The sequence below is a fragment of the Diuraphis noxia genome, unplaced genomic scaffold (assembly GCF_037042655.1).
Source record: "Diuraphis noxia isolate RWA-SAM2 unplaced genomic scaffold, SU_Dnox_SAM2 contig0004, whole genome shotgun sequence".
NCBI lineage: Eukaryota > Metazoa > Arthropoda > Insecta > Hemiptera > Aphididae > Diuraphis > Diuraphis noxia.
In genome coordinates, this window is record NW_028301714.1 from 57,829,747 (window position 1) to 57,853,093 (window position 23,347).

The window sequence follows — 23,347 nt, forward strand, 5'->3', positions numbered from 1 at the left end:
TTGAGCAACAAATAGATTATTCAAGTATGTGATCTAACAGTATTATTTATTTTTCTAAATTCTTAAGGGGTTCATGGGTGTACCCAGACATTTTTCTAGAGGGAGAGGGGCAAAATTGATTTAAAAATAAATGCAATTTTTTTATATATTTAATGCTTAAATTTTAAAAGTTATTTGTTTAATAAATTGGAGCGTGGTCTTGCAAGGGGTTTAAGTCATAGATAATATATAACTACTAATTTGAATAAATATCACAAATCACGATTAAAGATATATTTTTAATTGTTGTATATCTCATGTCAAAATATATCTATATAAACCTATAGTATAGGTCTTCAGCACGATTATAGAAATTTATATTTTCTTAAATTTTATAATCCTGGTCGTTAGTCAAGGTCTTTGGGTCTAGAATTTTGGATTGAAAGTAGGATATCAGTATTTTTAATAGAATGTCAATATTATACATAACAAATCCAAATAATTTACTTAAATTTGCTTCGAAATGAGGATATATTATACAAAAATAAAAATAGGTATGCTTGAACTTGCAAAATGTTTACAAAAATACATATTTCACTTATATGTTATATCATAATTTATAAGGTGAAAAATTAACAGTTATTTTAGAATTAGACTACAAACTCATTGTAATATACATTGATTTACATCAATAACTTAATTTAAAATAAAAGTAAATATTATATTTTATTTTTATATTTGAATATGGAGACAACTTTAGGAAGTAATTATTTTTTTTAATTCAGTGGACATGATTTAATCACTGATTTTAATAATTTATTAGTTATATCTAATTATTGGAATTTATAAATAGTTATACCTAAAGAAAAAAGAACAATTTAAATTTAATAACTGTTTTATTGATTGTTTCCATATCTTAATTTATTTCTAAATTTTTTTGGATTGATTCCATATGCCTTTAATCGGTCATCCGTAATTGATTCCAAAGCACTAGGTTCTTTATTAGTTTTGTACTTTTTAACCAAGAACTTTTGTTTTTTAGACAATCCATTCTGAGTATGATCTATTTTTCGTTTTTCACCCTTTTTAACAGTTTTGATATTGTTTTGAGAAGAATTTATTTTACTCTTATCATCCATTTTGACATTTTTAATAATTTTGTTTTTATTTTGAGTCTGATCTATTTTACTGTCTTCGGCTTTCTTAGAATTTTTAACAATTTTATTTTTATTCTGAGAATTATCAATTTTACTATTTTCAGATTTCTTAACATTTTTTAAAACTGAGTTATCATTCTGAGTAAGAACTTTTTTACTATTTTCAGCTTTCTTCACATTTTTTATAATTTTGTATCCATTCTGAGTATTTTTCATGAATTTAGTTTTGTTTGTTAACTGTTTGTTATTACATTCTTTTCCATTCTGAAGGTCTTCATTGTTTTTGGGTAAAACTTCTTCAACTTTAAAAACATTTTTATTGGATTTCTTTTTCTTCTTTTTTGTTTTTATTATTTCTTTATTTTCTTCTTGGATTTCATCGATCTCATTTAATCTAAAAAATAAACAAAACAAACATTTAAAAAGTATTAGAAATATAAATAGTTATTTTTTGTAAAATCTACTTTAAAATTTAATATTATTAAAAGTGTATTTCTTTAGTAATTACTAATTATTATGGTAATACAAAATTTTGTAGAAAAAATAACAATCTAAAAATCTGGTTTGTAGTTAAAAATTAAATATAACTTTTTTTTTTTAAAGTCTAAGAACATACTCTTCTTTAAAAAGACTAGGTAACATTTTCTTTTTTAATTCAATATCTTTAGCTTTTCGTTTGTAAATCTTAGCTTCAAATTTTTGAACAGCTTCAGGTTGAATTTTTGTCAATTTTCCAAGAGGATACCACTTATTAAGTTCATTATCATCAGCTCTCAAAATCTAAAAACCACATACAATTATGAATATTAATTATAAATTACAGTAACATTTTTATAATAACCTCGTCAATTGTCAGGCCATAATCATTTGGAACAACTTTATTGTAAGTATATCGGGTTGGAACACCACTAACAACATCTTCACAATCCAAACTGTAATATTCATCAATGTATTTTTCAAATGATCCTTTTGCTGGATTGTATTTTGGTATTTTTTTATGATTAATTTCTTCTTCATCTTCAACATCATTAATAATTGTTTTCTTTTTTTCTTTGCGTTTTGCAGCTCTAGTTTGTTTTTTGGCTCTCTTGTCCATACTCGGATCATAGTCACAATCCATCTAATAAAACAAAAATTCATTTAATGTACAACAGCAGACATAATTTATTTTTAATAAAAATATAATACATTTTAACAGGTAAATAATTAAAAATGAATATACTCACAATAAACTCATCCTCTTCATCATCAAATACTGGTTTCTCATCATCCATTTTATCATAAAATTCTTCATCGAATAATTCATGCATTTTACGATCATACTCAGTAGGGTTAAAATCTTCTTCTAATTCATTTTCCTAAAATATTATAGATAGCATATTAGATTATCTGAATAATTTAAGAGGAAGCTATACCCCCATGTGTTGTCTCTGTCTTACAGACATACAACATACCAAAAACTATTTTACACAGGATAGAACCACTTTGGCTGTGGTCATAACTAAGGAACAAAATTTCTAAAATATAAAAAGGAGACCATTTACTGTGCAACATTGTTTTTATTTTATTGTTATAAAAAATGTATTCAAGTTTAAAATAATGATTTTTAACTATACATTTTTTTTTTTATTTGCAATATCAAAAAATAAAAATTATGTTGCACAATAAATGTTTTTTTTTTACAGTGTGAACATTTTGTTTCTTAGTTATGACTATAGCCTGAATGGTTCTATTCCACATAAAATAGTTTTTGCTTTGTTGTACATTAGTAAGACTGAGGCAACACATTAGAGTATAGCGTAGCCTTAATAACAAATTTGTAATATAATAAAACACACCTCAAATCCTACACGCTTGTTTCCAGTTATTTCTTGAAGTTTTTTAATCCTATCAATGATTTCTTTTTTTTTAAGCTTTTTAAGTTGTTTGATTTCTAGGGACCGTTTTTCTAATTCTTTTTTTTTTCTTTCTGTCAGTTCTTCTCGCTTTTTCTTACGTTTATCTTCCTTACGTCTTAAAGAATTTTCCATTGTTCGAGGATAAGTTTTGATCTGAAAACAAATCATTTTTAAGTTTTACAAAGTTATTTAACTTATAAACTTATAATTTTAATATATATTTATTTTATTTTAATGTATACTAATTTATTATAATATAGTAAAATGATATCTCCATGTCTATTGAATTATTATATTACATAATCCATACTATAGAAACTAATTTTTTATTTATTAAAATAACTACATGAAATTAAGTTATTTATATATATAAATAAGTAACACAATCTATATAAAAATAAAAATAAATTCAATGTGTTAAATCAGTTACTGTCCATCATTTGTTTATATATATAAAGACAAATCAGGCCATATTTAATATTATGTAGGTACGTCTACATCAACCAACGACTGTGCGTCATCAACAGTTTTTAACTTGGGATGTGGTTTTTTATATTGTACACATATCTTTAACATTTTCTTACAAATTCTTTATCTGGTTCTTCAAATCTGAAATTATATTTGTGTTCAAATTCTTCATGTTTTTCAAGCATTTCATCTTCTTCAGAAAATCTCATTTCATCCTCTAATAAACTTTCTTCTTTTGGGTTTTCTAGAAATCTAATAAATTTAAATATAAAATGAATAGTATATATACACATAAACATGTTGGGAATAAATTATTAATACCTTTTATTAAGGATATAATCACATAAAAACTGTTCTCCTTCATCCAAATTAGGATTGTTCCAGTAATCATGCAGATGTTGAAGATCTCTTTTTGTTTCCTCATCTTCAAGTTCATCTCGATTTCCTTTTAACCATTCTAAATAATCTTTTTCTTCTTTTTCCTAAATTGAAAAAAATATTCTACACATTATATATTTAATATCAATTAACTCTAATATTAGGTTTTACAATACTGATAAATTATTTACTTATGAAATTTATTGAATTTACCTGTTCTTCTTTTGACTTTAATCGTGGTTTTATTATATCTTCATCATCAGAATTATCATCAAGAGCAAAATTAAAACTTTCTTTAATAGCTTGCTGTTCCTCCACATATGAAGGCGATGACATTCGAACTTTTTCTTTCTTAAGAACATCTAAATTAAAGAATAAATATTTTAACTACCTACCTAGGTAACTACATACATTATTGTAAGTTTTATTTTAAAAAACCTATCTTAAATTTTAATAAAAATAGGAATTTATCATTTATAACATAATCTTAAATGGCTTAAATATTTTTAAACTACATACCATTCATTTCTTCAGTGTCATCAAATTCTGGTCCCCGCTCTAACAAAATTTTTCTTTTATATTCTTCTAAATATATAGGATTTGAACCTTTATTACTGCCATCAATGGATTTTTTGGTACTTTGTTGTGTAGTTGACGAATCAAAAAATTTAACAGATTCATCATAAATCTTGGGATCATCTTTCTTGAGACAAGACAATGCTTTAAAAAAACTTTTCTCAATATCATCAGTTAATTCCTAAACAGACCAACAATTGAATATATATTATTATTAATTAATTAAATTTAAATATTATAAAGAAAATATAAACCTTGGCTTCTTCGTCTTCATCTTCCTCGTCTGAACTTGTGTTGTTATTATCCTGTGAATTCGATTCAAATGTATTCATTTTGAAGTATTAATTAGCAATGACTGATATTATTTTTATTTTGTACTTAGTGACTTCTTCTCGTTCTTCTTAACTTTTCAAGTAGAGTAGTGTACTATTATTTTATAGTGTGAACTGTAAACACGAGATTCTTTAACATATCAGTTTCTTATCATACGCTGTTAACCTATAAAATGTTTGAAAAATTCAAAAATGATACCATAGAACAATGATACACACGTTTAAATAACGTAAACATCATTCATTCGTTTTCGCTCAACATTTCAAGTTTCAACTTTCAACAATCTTTCCTTGTGATTGTTGTCATTTATTGATAGTAATTTTATGTTGCTTAAGATTCAAGCTACTTAGCTTCCTATTCTTTTTTCTATGGTGTCAATACTCAAAACCTGCTCAGTGTCTAAGGGTCTCAGTGTCTAAGCCCATAAGTTACAGTTTTACACACGTCAATAGTAATAATTGTGAGTATAATCACAGTAATACATCTAATAAAAAGTAGAATTTTAATATCGTTATAGTTGTTTTTAATAGTTAATGTTAAAAATACAGTGTAAATGTATTTCATGTATTCAACTCAGTAAAAATTAATCAAAAGAAATTTAATTTAGTGAGAAATAATTGTATTGTCTCTATTATGAAATCATGAAGAACGACTGTACTAAAAAAACTAAAGGGTCTAAAATTCCCTCAGAAGTATCTGAGTCATTACAAAAGCTTTCCAAAGTTGTCGATAATGTGCGACAGTCAATTGGCAATATTCCTGTCGTACCATCTACCAGTGCAATTAATGAATCTACAGAATTGCCACCTGTGGCTACCCCCCAAATGGAAACTGAAGAAGAGATAGAAAAAAAAGAGAAAGAAACATTGTTGAACTTTATTTCAGAGTGTGTTGCCAGGCAAGAAGAAAAAAAAACATTGAGACAAAATAATCAAGAATGCGTGTTCCCGGACGAATCCGATATATCTAAACGTGATTCTAGTTTGAAAAAAAATACAGCATTCATAAGAAAACTTAAAAATTTCCCTCCTCCTCAACTTGATCAGCTACTCAAAGATATGAATTCTTTGAATTTGACTAAATATCTATCAGAAGTTGTGTCAGCTCTTACCGAAATCAAATTGAAAATGACAGAAATTGATGCCATGATATTATTATGCACTCAATTAAATACAACTTACTCTGATTTTTCAAAAATTTTTTTTGAACAGTGGCAAAAAATATTAAATATCAAAAAAGATGAAAAAATAACAAATATGAGCAAATTCAGGGTTGATCTTAGATTATTTGCTGAACTTACATCTGCTGGTATTATACCTCAAAAAGAAGGTCTTGTCTTACTCGGCAATATTTTAACTATCCTGATTAACTCTGATCTTCAGGAACATAACAATTTAAATATCATACTTAGCTTTTGTAAGTATTGTGGTGATGACTATGCTGGATTAGTTCCTAAAGAAATGCAAGATCTAGCAGATAAATTTGATGTCGAGATACCTAAAAGTAATATGATTTCCAGTGACAAACAGAAAAATGTAAGAGCATTGTTGAAAGATTATTATGTATCGTTAAAAAATCATATAAAAAGAATGCATAACGATTTAGAGTATGCTGAAAAACAAAATGAAAAAATATTACAAACCAAAGGTGAGCTAAGGCCAGAACGTAAAGCTAAAAATGAACAAATGAATATTACATATCAAAAACTTTATAGTTCTGCATTAACTTTTGCTGACATACTCAATGAACCAGTAATTGTATTAAAAGAAGAAAAAAAAAATAGTTCAACTGAGGATTTGACCGATTCAGAATTAGATATTGTAGGAACATCAACACTATCAGAATTAACTAGTCTATGGGAAGATGAGGAAACTCAAAAGTTTTATGAAGAATTTCCAAATCTTAGTAATTATATTCCTGATAAAAACAAGAAGATAGAAGAACCTGAAGAACCTGAAGCTGAATGTAATCTAAAGAAAAGTTTATCAGATGTTAAAGATGCTGCGGATGTTGAAGTATCCAATATTGGTACCAAAGTTATATTTGAATCATTTGTTGAACAATTACCTAAATGTGTTAATCGAGAAATGATTGACAATTTGGCCATTGAATTTTTAATATATCTCAATACCAAGAATAATCGTAAGAAATTAGTTAAAGTTTTATTCAGTGTCCCTCGAACCAGAGTAGATTTGTTACCATTCTACACACGATTAGTAGCTATTTTAAATCCATTAATGCCAGAAGTTGCTCTTGAACTTTGCTCTTTATTAAAAAGTGATTTTAGGTATAATGTTAAGAAAAAAGATCAGATTAATATTGAAACTAAACTTAAAGTTGTTCGTTATATTGGAGAAATGGTTAAGTTTAACCTTATGATTAAATCTGAAGCGTTGCATTGTTTTAAAATGTTACTGAATGATTTCAGTCATCATCATATAGAAATGGGTTGTGCTTTATTAGAAACAGCTGGACGGTTTTTGTACCGTTCTCCTGAAAGTCATCACCGTACTAAAATTTACTTAGAACAAATGATGAGAGTCAAATCTATTTCAGCTCTGAGGCCCGTATATGTCACAATGATTGAAAATGCTTATTATTTTGTTAATCCTACTGATTCTCCAGCTATAATGAAAAAACAGAGACCTATATTACACGAGTTTATCAGACATTTGCTTTATAATGAATTAAAAGATGCACCTGAAAAAGAGAACATCATTCTAGGACTCCTTAAGCAAATGGACTGGGAAAATTCTGCAGAGAAAACTTATTTGATAAAATGTTTGACTGAAGCTTGGAATGTCACTTATCCAATGATTTCAGATTTGGCATGTTTAGTTGCCGCTTTTGTTGATTATGATGATTCAATTGGAACACGTGTCGTGGATGGGGTTATGGAAGATATCCGTGTGGGTCTAGAAACAAACTTTGTGAAATTTAATCAAAGAAGAATAGCTATGATCAAGTATTTTGGTGAGCTATACAACTATAGACTAATAGAAAGCAATGATGTGTTCAAAGTATTATATAGTCTTGTGTCATTTGGTGTAGTGTATGACCCGGATTTTTATTCCACGTTTGATCCTCCTGAAAATTTATTTAGACTGAGACTTATATGTGTTTTACTCGATACTTGTGGTGAGTTTTTCAATCGAGGACCTGGTAAATTGAAATTAGATTGCTTTATTTTATATTTTCAATATTATTTTTGGTTAAAAAAATCAAGTACTACTTGGGATACTCAAAACCCTTTTCCTGTTACAATGGATTACTTAGTTACAGACATATTAAAAAAACTTCGACCTAATTTTAAGATGAAAAACTGTTTTCTTGAAGCTCAAAAGGTAGTCATTCTACTTCAAGAAAGACTTATTCAACAGTATAACCTTAAACAAAAAGAAGAATCTCAACTATCAACTATTAACGAAGAAACCGACGATAGGCAAAATTTAGAAGAGGATGACTCTGATGTCGATTATTCAGAAGATGAAGATAGTGATGGTACTGTTTGTAGTGATAAAACTCCAGTTGAGCCTGTCCGTCGTAAAATTGAAGATCCTGAAGACTTTGAGTTTTTAGAATCTTTTGATAAAATGGTCAGCGATAATATTCAAGAACGGACAAAAGAAGCAACACGTCCACAAACAGAAATATCAATACCGTTCCATTTGAAGAAATACAGTAAAAAGACGTATGAGCAGTTACAGAATACTAATGAAGATAACTCAGTAAATTTTATACTGATGTTGAAAAAAGGAAATAAACAAACGTTCAAGAACTTACAAGTGCCAGTGGATTCTGAATTAGCGTCAAATCTGAAGAGCCAAGAAATGGCTGAACAGGCAGAGTTAAGAAAAGTTAAGCAACTGACTCTGGATATCAACAATAGACAAGAAGAGGAAGATTATAAAGATTTGGCTCAAGTAATGCAGAAACCAATTACTACTGCTTTTAAAGAGAAAAAACCACTACCAACTAAAGGAACACCAGACGCAGAGACAATATTTGGAAAGAAAAAAAGGTTATCTTTTAAAATTTTTTATCTAGTCTATCCATCTATATATTGTCCTTATAATCTGCAAATACCCATGTCTACATTGTAGACAATTTTATAATTTATTACTTAACTAGGTTTATTGTTAACCCACCATCGAGTCATATTATACAATTTATCTTAGCAGTCTATAATCTAAAAATTCAATATTTCTCCGTATCAAATATATTAATAAGTGGTTAAGTTTAGTATGTGATATAGTTTATACTTTTATAGGAAAAAAGTAAATAGACAAATAGTCAATACTTATAATTTGAAATTTTATTTTATTATGTTATAATCATGTTGGTATATTGATGGCAAAACTATGATTTTCATAAAACAAATAAATTATGTAACAATGTTCAAACAATTTCTTTTAAAGGATCTTAATAAAATGTTCTGATTTTTTGTTTATTTATGTAAAATGATAATCATTAACTGTGTTACTAATAATACATTATTATTAGGGTTAGGATGTTTATGACTTTTGCATATTTTTTCTTTTAGTTGTGCACTTTGCAGACCAAGTTATAAATTTGTTTTGTGTGACATAGAATCAGATACATTCAATTTTATTTTGCATATTTTTGCATATTTGGAGATTTTTATGAATAAATGCATATTTTGAAAAAAATTGCAAATAAATGCGTATTTGGCCAAAAAAATAGTAAATAAATGCACATTTCGCCAAAAAATAACTTAAATACGATATAAAAATTAATTAAAACCCATAGGTAGGCACAGTCAGTTTCACATTTAACGAAAATGAGAAAATATGAAACCTGTAGTATATAATTAACTTATCTTTATTACTTACTTAATTAAATATTAATTTACTGTAAGTACCTGTTTTTAATTTCAAAATATAATATTTTTATATATTTGTATTTAAGTTCAAAGTTATATTGTAAATTAATTTAAAATACATTTCGGATTAGAAATCGAATTTTTTTAAGGGCATATTTTGATATTTATTGTGCATATTTGCATGCATTTTTTAGTGTTTTTAAGGTCATAAACATCCTAACCCTAATTATTATTATTATTCACGTTTATTTAAAGGTTTAGTCACAATTAGTATAAAATAATTTTGAGTACAATGGTGATTGGTGGGTCTATAATAAACAAATACTTTTAAATATGTTGTTCATATAAATTGAATTTAAATTTTATAAAATTACCATTTAAAACAGTAAAATACACATTTGTATTTGTGAATATATTGACAACTATAGGAAATCATTAAGTGATTAGGTATTAGGCCCTATTCTTGATATCATATAAACATAAGCCTCATTAAAAAGTACAAAGTGAAATATGTACCTGTGTTCGATAGTAATAATAAATAAATCCTATTTGTATGAATTCAAGAATAGAGGCTATAGTTATATTATTATTAAATATTTTGTACTAATTTTTTTCTTTGTTTTATTTTTCATTTTAAAGTGACAAATGGGCTTAATCGGATGAAGAAATAACTCTACATTTGGTCTGAATACAAAAAAAAAGACCCAAATTATTTGTGATATTAATTTAAGGTACCTATATTTTAAAGAATAATAATAAAATATATTTTTAAAAAGTTATTTTTTTTCAGCAGTTCGGTAAAGAAGTACAAGTTAACAAAATTAATTATTTTAATATGTATATTTATTTAATTATTTTTTGTTTCAGTTAAAATAATGATTATTGTTGTTATAAAATACATTAATTTAATACTTTAAAATGTTGTAATACTTTAAATGTAATTTATTGTACTGCGGTTTTAATAAACTTTATTTTTATTTTTTATTTATGGAATATAATTATAATTCTTGAATATTTTTAACTATATTTTACTGTTTCTATGTTGCTAAAAGGATAATTACTTATATATCTTTTATCTTGGGCAGCAATTGACTGATAAATTCTTAAAACTTATTTTATATTAAATATATATATATATAATATATAATTATTTATATATTTAAATTACATATTAAATTAGTAAAACATCTTTTTTAACTGTTTTATTTTATGCAAAAATAAAGATGTATAAATAGTCTTCACTTCACTTTAAATCATATACTGTCTGTTTAATGTTAAAAATTTTAAGTTATATATTTTTTAATATTTAAAAGCTAAATTATTATTAAGTTTTTGATGAAAATAATGTTTTAGTAGCTCAAGACTACTAAGCTTGTTATAAAATTCTTATTAGGTTGTACATTTGTAAATTGTTTGTTGATTTAATATAATGTTACTATATTTTAATTTAAGTACACAATTATATTGAAAATATTATATTATCTAAGTATGTGTATATACTTTATTTTAATAATTTATCTGTTGATATTTAACAGTTAGCATAAACACGTAGTGGCTTAACAAAATATATTATAATAATTATATTTTTAACTGTTAGATTGTGTGTAACAAACCAAGCCAAATATTTTACTATTAAATGAGAAATTAATTTTATATAATATAATAAATGTGTACACTCATTTTATTAATTAATCAGCTAAAAAACCAAATTCATCAAGCTTAAAATTAAGAATATGTAGGTACGTCAATAGAGCATGGATTTTAATCAATGACAAGAAAACGTCTTAAAAATTTATTTTTAACAAAATTAATTTAAATAAAAAATTATTCAACAAAAATCTGTGATCTGTATTACAGTAATCCCTCATTATCCGCGGTTGAGTCTGCGATAACATTTTATCGTTATTATAAGAACTCTGTAGATAATTTATTTTAGAAAATTGTAAATAATTGTTGTTACATCGTTAGGTTAGGTATAACTTGTTTAATTATCATAGATAATAAAGATATGGATAGGCCAACATTATGTTAAATATATTTGAAGCTGCATTCTCGGAGGGGAAGCATAGATATTAAAGATATCTATGAAGGGAAGGCATTGGAGGCTCTTTTAACAATGCTTTCATATTAATAGTCGACACTCAATATAGATATACTTATTTGGCCTCAATTGTACCACTTAATTACCACTGATGAGACCGTCATTTCCTATCCATATTTTTATTATCTATGATAATTATACTACTATGCTTATATGTACTGAATGCACAGATAAGTATTACATTATTGCTTATTTTATTTTCTTATATTGTTAGTTCAGTGGTTTTTTCATCATTTTTAACGTATGTATAATTGATGATTAATAAATTACTTAGTAAATCATGTATAATAAAAATAATAATTAATCAAATACATAATGGTAAAAAATATTAACTTTATTGTGATTTTTTAAATTAATACAATGTACCTTTTTACATTGCTTTTGGTCTTGTTATCCGCGTAACTTTGTTGGAACGTAACTCGATAACTCGACGTAACGATTTAAATTTACATACCTAATTTGCCCCTTTTGCTATTGATGCAAGTCGTAAGTAAAATGACTTATCGACCTATCTATGTACATTCGTGTTTTGTGTAATAAATAATTTCCTACACAGTGCACATGGTGATAAATTTGTTCGTGCGCCTTTCTTTAGTTATATATTATATTATTATATTTAGCATTTTAGCATAGTTCAGTAGCTCACAGTACCTACATATGTAGTCAATTATTAAATAGTTATTTTGAATTTATTTCTTATTAAATAAATGATTAAAATAATTGTTCATCATCAATTTCAAACAATGAAAATTATGATTCATAAAAATATTGTTAATTTCGATTTTTATCGGCAAACAAAATAGTTTGGCTGAGTTGACGGTTAAACTGTTAATTTTTAAGTGTCAGTCATTTCCGCTAAAAATCTTGATTTTAATTTCCTCCTAACCGAATAAAAGGTTCGACTTTTGTTTACGCCAAATCTATTTCTATTTACTTAGATATATATAAATTATAGTTAGAGGACCATTTAGACTTTAGAGTTACCTAGGGGCCACCACGAAGAGATGGTTCTCATTGACCCCTCAAAAATTGATTGTTTGAATTTTCTGATTAAATTTCAAAAATTTGAATTTGAATGAAATTAAGTTGATAATAAGTCAATTGATATATTTGATAAACACATGGTCAAATATTTCTGATAATTCTATAAATGATTTATTACTTCGAATAATTGTTGCATATAGGTACCTACCTTATTTTTTAAATTTCATTCTTGAAATTGTTTTTTTTATTGTGTTCGTCTATTGCGTTTGTTGTATAATATTAATAAATCATGTTTTTATATGACATCTTACAGGTTTTTACTTGCCTAAGTGTAACTGTTAATTTGAATGTATGCTTTGTTTTGAACCTTCGAAATTAAAATTTTTAAAAAGTATTAATGACATGATCATGTGGTGTGGATGTGATGAATTATAAAATTGCTCATTAAAATGTTCGTGAAATGATTCACAATGATTTTTTGTTGTTCTGGATATAATACTTCAACTGAAATTGGACAATATCGTTGGCGTTGGGGGAAGTATACTATTTTCAGTATTTTCGTAGTTATAATTGTCAACTAAATATCAGCATTCAGCATATTTACAATATGTAATTATGTAAACCCTTATTCTGCAGGCATTATAGACATAAAATCTTCAATGAATGATTCTAAGACTTCTTGAAGATCTAAAAATGTTAATCGAAATTTATTCCGCCTTAGCCACCCGTTTTTTTCAATATTCTGTTCTAATTCTCAACTCTTAAATTTTACGATTCCACACGCTTGAGTTAAATTGAAACAAGATTAGTTGAAGGCCATTGTTTTAGCATTATGAATAGTGAATACTAATTTCGATATCAACTGTTACATTTTTTGTCACGGATTTCGACATATAGGTACATCGATGAGACGATGATCGATTACACTGCAAATAGACAATAGGGGTTCTCAAACTCCATTTCAATAATATAAGTAGAAATAGATTTGGCGGAAGCGGAAATCGAATCTTTTTCATTTTGCCGGAACTTATAACCTGACCGACAGTGTTACGTAATTGTATAATACGAAGGTAAGTCCAGTGCCGCCGAACACGTAGGTACTTCAGGACTCAGGTAACATAGTCAGGTAATAATAGTCCAATTAAACTGCCTTCGGAATTGGGTGGGTGGGCAAAATAATAGAGTACCTATACTTCCTAATCTTGATGCTATAATTTTATTAAACTCAGAAACGTGATTTAATTACGTAGGTACACATAATTAGTTAAGACTGCAGTTTCTCGGTCGTTTGAAGGGGTGGGTAAATCGAATTATTTCATATTTCAACTGCCAGTTTCAATTTCATTCTGCGCCCCTATAGACACAACACATGCGGGTATGGCGTTCTGAAATCCCCGAATTTAAAGCCATGAATGTGTATCTATAATTGTTGACATTATACATTTAAACCTACTTAGATTTTCTACGGAGTGCGAATTGATCTCGATAACTAACTATATATATATTATAGTACCTACCTCTATAATAGGTAGGTACATCCTTAAACCTCACAGGGCGGTTAGTTTAAGCAGCATGTGTTCGGCAGAAAAATCAGCAGTGTTGGGAAAATCAAAAAAAGAAATATTAAGTGACTCTAAGTCAGTGTCAAGGTGAGTTGAGGAGTAAACCGAGCTAAAATGAAGAGCAAACAAATCAACAGTTTCTTGCTAGTTTGTATCTGGAATGGTTGTTTAAGTGGAGTACTTTCGGAATTGCACTGCAGGCATAACGATTTTCACCAACGAAATCCAAGAACTTTTCGGGTCTACTGACTAGAGAGTATTCGGTTCTTTCAATAAAATTACGATACTATTTTCAACAATAGCGTTGTTTAATAAACTATTTTTTTTGAGAAAATCCAAAGTAGGCAACGGATTCAGGGTACCTTACACGCAGGTTAGATGTGGATGAGTACAAAAGGCCACTATACTGTCATTAAACCAAGTAGGAGTATAGGGTGGATTGAAGAGCATGGACCAGTAGGTCAGTATAACGATTGCGCCGCTTAAATTTTAGGTCAGTGTACACCAATCGCGCTAGGTACTTATATTTTAGGTTCCTTATTTTTACATGGACATATTACGTAAGTTACTACACGGCAGAAAAAGTTACATATGTATATACACAATTAAATATATAGCCAACTATTATACATTCAAATATACTTAATTTAAAGCAAAACGTAAACGAAATTAAGGGAAAATAAGCTACAAGCTGATAATAATACCTATCCCGACTCGACGTAGGGCGAGATATAAAATATTTTATTTACTATTATTAACGAACATATTTATAAAGTATGAATTTGATAGATAGATTACTCGTATAACAAGTTTTCTTTATCATTAATGAATAATGATGGTTATAACCACCTATTTATCTGCCTAATTTGTACGTTCCACACACTGTCTAATAGGTACTATACAGGCATATTATATTTTTATGTATATTGTATACTAATTATTTATTTTTGACGTGTATCTATGTGTATGATTTGGTATAGATTTATATTGTACAAATACAATGTAGGTTAGGTTGCAGAAGGTAAGGTTGCAGGGTACACAATGTTCATTGTGTAATTTTTTTGTATTGACTGAAAAAATGTATTTATATAATACATATTTTCATATACTAGGTGTAACGTAGAATAATATTATAAACCCTGAAAACAACTGAGCACAATTATTGGTCTATCGACCCAAAAAAGACAGAGGGCAATTAGTAAACTCCCAGATTGAAGTCACCAGCAAAGATGAAAGTGTGGTCAGGGCATTGCTGAATCACTGCCTCAACTGATGATATGTATTGCTCATAACATTATGGCGGACAGTAAGGAGGGAAGTATGTTCATATTATTATTTACATAATTGAAACGATCAAAATAACATTATATTATTATTAGGTATAAAATCTAACAGTTCAAAACTGAAAATTATCATAATATATTTTTTCCTAGTAGTAACCATTATTCTGCGTGCATTGAATGTAACAATAATTACCAATAATTACGTGTGTTAGTCATATTATACCACATTAAATCAGTAGCGTGACTTGTATTATATTATTATTATTATTTTAGGTTCTACGACTTCTATGAATGCGGTTGCAGTGCTCGAGTCGAACTCAGAGCAACACGCTTTAATGTATACAATCATCACTTGAGCTTACATTAAAATCATTTACATATAGTTAATGTCGGGTAACTGGCGATTATTTGAACAATTAACGTTCATTATGCGGGAAAGTATAAAATTCTTTACAAGCAGTACAAGCATTTTCTCGAAGAGAATTTATAATATAATATTACGTTCAAAATGAAAATCTATAAATTTTGAATATTTGTATCCTATTTTTTTACATATGGGTACTTTTCGCGATATACCATTTAAAAGAATCACGTTGTATGTGCTAGTACTTTAACACACGCTGTAATACGTGGAATCGGTTTATGTCGAATTCATATTAACAAATGGCTGTTTTATAATAATATTATTTTTTATTTACAACGTATGGTCATACATAAGTTACGCCAATCGGTAAAATAAAAATTTTACAACATACATTTGTAATTATTTTTTTAAATTAATTCATAACATCACATATAGGTACGTACCTAATATTACGACGGATGTAATACTTACATTATGTATACCTACGAACCTACGAGTGTCGAGTATATTATTATAATTAATAGCGATATGTTGTTGTATATTAACATTGTCCATTTTCGCAAAGAACTCTTACGACAGCGGTAAAAATGGAAATCATCTGGTAGTTCGCGGTTTGATTGAAATGAATCGTTTTTAGTGTTAGACTGACCATCACCATACTGTCCTATAAAATATAACCGCTGCGACTGTTGCGGTCGAGCCGGACGGTTTATTACTACAGTTGTGGCTGTAACCGGATAGTGTTTTCACGCACTAAAATACATAAATTTGCAAAAACAAAGCACCTTTTTAAATACCTTTTATGTATTAAAAAAACAATTTGAATACAATTATATTAGGTGTTTGAAATGAATTATGCAGTATTATAAGTATTTAAATTACTGCTTATATTGTTATATATATATAGACATATAGTTATATCTAACACTATAATATTAAAATTATAATTTGTGAAAAAAGTTCTTCTATTAATGTTTTAGGATTTTGTATTTATATTTTAAAACCAAAAATAAATAAAAATAAAAATGTAAGATGCTATATATTTTTAAATATAAATAAATTTTTATTTTTGCATATATAAGGTATATAACCTATATAAAGAGTGTAACAACATTAATTTTGGAGTTTCAAATGGCTTATTTTTTTTAAAATGATTTTTATTAATTTTACTCGTCTAGTCTAGTTGTTTAATGTGCAACAATAGTAACCTTCAGTTATATAAACCATAATATCAAACTAATATTCCAGTTCAGAGTTCACACAGATACTTACACAAACAATTTTTTTTTTGTAATGAAGGGTAAACCCCTAAAACTCACCTTGATGTACACACGTGACACGTTCTAGTTCATCTCACACCATCTACAAAATATCGGAAGAGATAGTATGAAATGCAGCGGCGATACTAGTTTTTTATAACCATATCAAGTTATTACTGTATTAGATTTATAAAGATTGAATTTTCCGCTCGAAATTTGGCTTGTCGCTAAAGATAATCCTCATACAGAAATGTTCAACAATCTAAAAAGCTTCGGGGATGGTGCAGATTGGTGACTGGAACTTGCAACAACCCAGAATGCTCCAATTAGCGTGTCTTTATTCTTCTCGTCGACTCGTCGAAGCAAATTAATTTTGAGCGAATCACAATGAATGAAAAACTTTAAACAATTTTGGGAATAATCCAAAAATTACCTAATTAATTACTTTAGCTGAATGTGACCGTGCAATATTTATTGGAATTTACATATTATTTAATAAATACGTACCTGATTGAATAGTCCAATTACCTTTTTGTGATTTTTATTTAAATTCAAATAAATATAATAGTAATTGTCGATGAAAATAAATACAATATTTATGTGTAAATACTGTTTTATACATTTATTAACAATGAAGTAGACGTATATAGGTACATTTAATTTACCATCAATATAAAATACAGTAGGTTCCTATAATTCAAAGTATACAATAGTAGTTATTAGATATTACGTTTCTCGTAAATAGGAACTATTTGAGAAATTTAAATGGTGAAAAAAATATACATAATGAGAATAAAAGTTAAATTAGATAAGTAACTTAAAGACGTATGAGTTTAATTGCATGATTCATACTAACCGTCAATAATATTGTATTTTCCATATGATCGATACTTATGTTTTAAAAATATTATAAAACATTGTAAAATTACTATATAGGTACTTATAGGTGTATTGACACAATTAAATTAATAAAAAAATGTATATATTATGCTAGCATATATATAGTTACCTATTTATTTAGTTCTTGATAGTACTCGTCGTTACTATATCAAAAATTGTTTTAACATTTTTCTTAGACAATATTGTAAGGGCGTCAGGTTCAAAGAAATAAATAGTATAATTATTAGGAATAAGTACAAACATTTAACCATTGAAATACCTATATAGATTATAGAGAAGATTATACAAAGCATAGAGTATGAGGTGTTCAGTAGAGTCCTAGCTATATCGCATTCAATATATATATATATTATACAAAATCAATATCAAAATATTTTTTTATACATTATAAGCAGTATGTTATAATATTATACATACTATAAGTCTTTATCCAATAATTCTTTTAAGTCGTTAATTAAAATGTGTACAATTTCGGTTAAATCGGAGATTGCAGGATTAATAAAAACCGAATCTAAAAATACGGAATTTGAAAAAAAATCAAAAATTTTGTCTACTCTGGACAGTGTTTTATCTGTGAGATGTCTTTTGATTAGTTCTTTTAGTATTTCTCTACACTTGAATAAATAATTAGTTAAATAATTTTTATCATAACTGAATTCTATTTCATAAAAACTTACTGCAATCATAGTTAACTCTCTAAATTTATCTTTAAAATTATTTGCTAATTCTAATTCATTACTGTCAAATTGATCATTTCTATACAAAATACTTAATTTGACGATAATTTTGATTATATTTTTCGTCAACTTCTCGGATTCTTTCTTATTTCCCGTCTGAAAAATATAAAAACCATGTAAGATGAATTATAGTTGTCGAAAATTATCCACACAACGAATTGGAAGTATTTATAGACTACAGTTAGGTATACCACATGGGTTATATAGGAGTATTCTATAATTGTATTGTTTCTGATGCTTTGCATTTTTCACCAATATACTATTATTATTATTTTTTTTTTATTGATTAAATAAAAACTCGGCAGCTACATGGCCATTAGTTAACTATTATTTTATTAAACAGTTTATGTATGAATGGTACGATATTGAAAATTGATAAATTTTATACGAACTCATTGTAAGAATAACGAATTTCATTTTATTTATAATAAATGTGATCAACATTTTTAAGTTATTCCAAGAACGGGTAAATTTTAAAGCTATATTTCATGTATTTATATTCTCGACTAATACATATGATAAATTTATTATTATGTTTTTATTTTACAGTATCTATGCCTATAATTACGTAATTTAACTTGTATATTTTTTTCAACTTATTGACCTAAATGGCAACGATTTTAAATTTGGGAAACATGTTGCCATGTGGGTATACCAAGGTAGTTATAAGTATTTTCACATTTAAATGTTCAGTCTAAAAGTATGACTAAATCGTACAAAATTCGAATAAATTGTGTATTATTATTTGTTATTTTATAGAAAGTAGAGGCAGACCCATAGGCGCCAGGTTTTCAAAAAGCTATTGGGTGCTCTTACCAATGTAAAACAACAGTGGCGCAAGCATTGGCCGGGAGGGAGTAATGGGTTGTACCCACCCCCAATTTTTTTTTTCTAATTTTGACTTCCGAGGTTTTGCCACAGAATTATAGATGAAATAGATTTTTATATCCTGTGGTTTTTCTTTGTAGCCACTGATATCATACAATGAACGTGGTGATAACGGTTTACCTATTTTAATTATATTGGGTGCTCCGCACCCAATGAATATTTTCAATGGGTGCTCGAGCACCCGAGCACCCATGTACTTGGCGCCTATGGGCAGACCATATACTGTTATGCCGTAAAAAAAAATATATAGTATATACTTGAATAAAAAAATTGAAATATAAATTACATACCCATTCATATTATTTTTATAATGTGGTAAATTTAAAAGTAAAACATTTAAATTAGAATTGACTATGATGAAGAAAAATAACATGAATATAAATTGAAATATAAGCCACTCATCTGTGCTAAAAATAAACTATTAAAATGGATTTATTTAATATACTCAAATATTAGACAGTCAAATTTTATAAAGTATACACCATTTGAGTATAATAATAATATTGAAGAATATAGTTCTATTAATCTAAAATACACATTTTTTCAACATTATTAGCAATTATTTTGCGTTTTGTACCTACCTATTTATACAACATATTTTGTGCTTTATATGTAAGCTTCTGTTTGTTGTAAAAATACATTTGAAGGTAAAACGTTTTAAAAAATATAATATAATAATATATATATTAATAATTAAGATTTATTATGTTTATAAGCTTACGTAAACTTTCGCTAGACGATACACATTATCCAAAATATTAGCATTGCGGTCGTGTATAAATAATTTTATAACATTTTTATTGGTTACTTTGCCCAAGAATTTTTTCTGAGCTTGTAAAATAATTTCCTTTGATTTAAATCCTTCCGTCATTCCTTAATTCAATACACACAATCGGTAAATTAGTGAATATTATATTAAAATATTTGTATTTATTTATTTATTTAACTCACCCACGTATGACGAAAAACGTTTAAACGATAAAATTTCTGTAATGCCTTTATCACGATGACCTGGAATTTAGAAATAATTATAATATATATTACACACATTGATTGATTGACTGATATATAATTATTAAAAATCATTTGTTATTGATTTCCTTTAAAATGTTAGTTTCGTATATATTATTACTCATGTAATTCTTATTATTTAAATATTTAATATACTATAATATGATACATTATGTTAAACGCGTATTAAATTGGTTATTTTAGATAAACCTAATCAGGGGTGGATAGGTATGGGTACTATTAGTACCTACTGATGTAAACACACTATAAAATTATTGATCTGATACGATATCAAATTATTAAGTTTGAGTTTAATGTACAAGTGTACAACAAGTCAACAATCAAATAAGATAAAATATATATTTATTATACTGATTTATATACATAAATACAATTTGTTTGATGGTATAATATGCTATGTAGCCCGATTTAGGTACTTAGTACCCCAACCTATGATAATTACCACATTATAATAGCTTATATTATAGACTAATGTCAAATTGCCAAATACCATTTACCTATATTAATTGTATTGACTAATGACTACATTGCGTACTATTCATTTGAACTTGATTTGCAATAATTAATAATGTTAATATTTTGATCCCATTAAATTTATCGAGAATTTTTAAATGTGTAATTACTAATTATACAAAATCATTTCCAAACGAAGTTCCATAATCTTCTTTTATTAGAGACAATCGTGAGATAATATTCACTTGTTGGAAACTACTTACATTCCTATACATTATGCTATTCACTAATAATTAGTAGTAATATGACGTTTTCAAAGTATGCATATACATTATAGATACATGTATCATAATTGCATATTGTTTTTAATTGACATCACCGGGTATTCTTTCAAGGTCTACTTCATTTAGCGTCATTGAAATTAATAAATAATAATATTCAAATAACTTATACAATATTATTAAGTAGCCAATAATATTTGTTTAAAAATATATACCTACCTACCCGCTATAATAACCTATATGCATTATTATGAGAATCGTGTTTTTAAATTACAGTTTTTTGCCTCCTATAATTATTTAATGTAAATTATTGCTGTTTTATTATAATTATCGTTATTTTATACTTTTTACGATCAGTAGATTCAGGTCAATGCTTCGCAATTGATGCATATTTTGTTTATTAACATTTGCGTTCCACAGTACAGTATAAGTAATATATATATATAATAGTAGTCTAGTCATACATAATATGTATAATACAACAACGTTAAAAATAGTAACAAGTTTTTTCTTCGTTTTTCTTGAATTATTGAATACTTACTTTACTAGGTATTTTATTTAAGTACTAAGAGTCTAGTGTCTCACAATATTGTTTTGTATTTTATATTATTATTTTTGTATTATGTCGTTTTTATAATAAGTATTACACGCCAACTACACCAATGTATTATAATATAAAATAATTTAGGTAATTTCAAATTTATTTCTTTAAATTGAGATCATCGAGAAGGATTCTTGTTGTTTTATATTTGTTTAAAAAATTAAAAATGATGTTTAATAAATATAATAACGAATAGATAATAGGTAATAATATAATATAATTATTGGTATCTATATAATACCAAATAAATATAAAGATAAATGTTGTGTTTTATTAAAATATAGGAATGCTTAAGCTTCAGTGATTGCAATGTTGTTGAGCATGGATATCGTGCAAATCAACGGTACTTCGTTTATGCAATTATATCATTGCATATTTATACATTTACACAATTGTATTATGATTTTTGTATTATACATAGGTACCTACTTATTTTATTGTGGATATTGAATGTGTATTATAGGTATTTTTTTAAAATTTATTTTAGTCGTATTTGTATTTTTATTTTATATTGTTATTTAAAATGCTATGCCATACAACCAATCGGCCATAAAAATTACTAAATTTTGGTACAATATTATATCGCAGGTTACATGTCGAATTATTATGTTCGATAGAGTTTTTCATTCACTTACAATAATTACACAAAATTATTATTTTTATAAATATAACCATAATATAATAAATAATATACCTATATAATATATATATATATATATATATATGTAGATTTCTATTATGCTTTCATAAAACGATTGTACTTACCAGTAAAAATGTTTTTGCCACTCAATATAATTTATTGTTGAAGTTTATGAACATAGTAAATCCATCTCGGCACAAATCGTGATGTATATCTGAAAAGGTATAATATGATATCGTCTATATACACGCCGTATGCAATTCAATCATAGGTACTACAATAATATATACCTACTTCTAAATTCGCGATATATTATGTGTGGTAAATGGCCTTTTATTATATTATTATAACAATAAGGCACGAAAAAAAAAAATGTTTAAAATTTAGTACCCATTTCGATAAAATATCGCAAAAAAATTATTGTGTTCGCTGATATTCACTATAATTAGGTGTGTGTACGGTTCACGAGCGTATAGTAGCGGTTGACGGTTTGGTACCGATACAGGAACTAGACTAAAACCGTTTGGTGGACGAGAGACGGAAACGAAACAGCTGCCTCCTTGATAGTTGAATGCCGCGGACGACGATGACGACGACGGTTATTGTATAATAACGAGCACTGTGTATATA

The 23,347-nt window shown here is 26.8% G+C and overlaps 3 protein-coding genes across 7 annotated transcripts; 1 reads left to right on the plus strand and 2 right to left on the minus strand.

The window, feature by feature from the left end:
* Window positions 1-856: 856 nt before the first annotated feature.
* On the minus strand, window positions 857-4,927 carry LOC107173249 (protein KRI1 homolog). Its single transcript, XM_089225360.1, has 10 exons — window positions 4,711-4,927; window positions 4,400-4,637; window positions 4,094-4,242; window positions 3,824-3,984; window positions 3,619-3,754; window positions 2,975-3,187; window positions 2,363-2,494; window positions 1,978-2,256; window positions 1,753-1,916; window positions 857-1,530 (listed from the first exon to the last, which is right to left on the minus strand). The coding sequence occupies exons 1-10, from the start codon at window positions 4,786-4,788 to the stop codon at window positions 876-878; spliced, it is 2,205 nt and encodes a 734-aa protein (XP_089081486.1). The 5' UTR covers window positions 4,789-4,927; the 3' UTR covers window positions 857-875.
* Window positions 4,928-4,994: 67 nt separating this feature from the next.
* Upf2 (UPF2 regulator of nonsense mediated mRNA decay) lies at window positions 4,995-12,065 on the plus strand. 3 transcript variants are annotated; one of them, XM_089225358.1, is made up of 3 exons: window positions 4,995-8,810; window positions 10,272-10,363; window positions 10,409-12,065. In XM_089225358.1, exons 1-2 carry the CDS (start codon window positions 5,431-5,433, stop codon window positions 10,285-10,287), a joined length of 3,396 nt encoding a protein of 1,131 aa, XP_089081484.1. In that variant the 5' UTR covers window positions 4,995-5,430; the 3' UTR covers window positions 10,288-10,363; window positions 10,409-12,065. The 3 variants fall into 3 exon arrangements, with proteins under 3 accessions (XP_089081484.1, XP_089081485.1, XP_089081483.1); XM_089225359.1 differs by having other exon boundaries at window positions 10,426-12,065; XM_089225357.1 differs by having other exon boundaries at window positions 4,996-8,810; window positions 10,423-12,065.
* Window positions 12,066-17,780: 5,715 nt separating this feature from the next.
* sigmar (Tumor necrosis factor alpha-induced protein 8-like protein sigmar) lies at window positions 17,781-23,347 on the minus strand. 3 transcript variants are annotated; one of them, XM_015523704.2, is made up of 6 exons: window positions 23,012-23,347; window positions 22,843-22,931; window positions 20,662-20,721; window positions 20,432-20,583; window positions 18,763-18,918; window positions 17,781-18,699 (listed from the first exon to the last, which is right to left on the minus strand). In XM_015523704.2, the coding sequence occupies exons 4-6, from the start codon at window positions 20,579-20,581 to the stop codon at window positions 18,502-18,504; spliced, it is 504 nt and encodes a 167-aa protein (XP_015379190.1). In that variant the 5' UTR covers window positions 20,582-20,583; window positions 20,662-20,721; window positions 22,843-22,931; window positions 23,012-23,347; the 3' UTR covers window positions 17,781-18,501. The 3 variants fall into 3 exon arrangements, with proteins under 3 accessions (XP_015379190.1, XP_089083486.1, XP_015379189.1); XM_089227360.1 differs by having other exon boundaries at window positions 17,781-18,918; window positions 23,012-23,339; XM_015523703.2 differs by having other exon boundaries at window positions 17,781-18,918; window positions 23,008-23,339.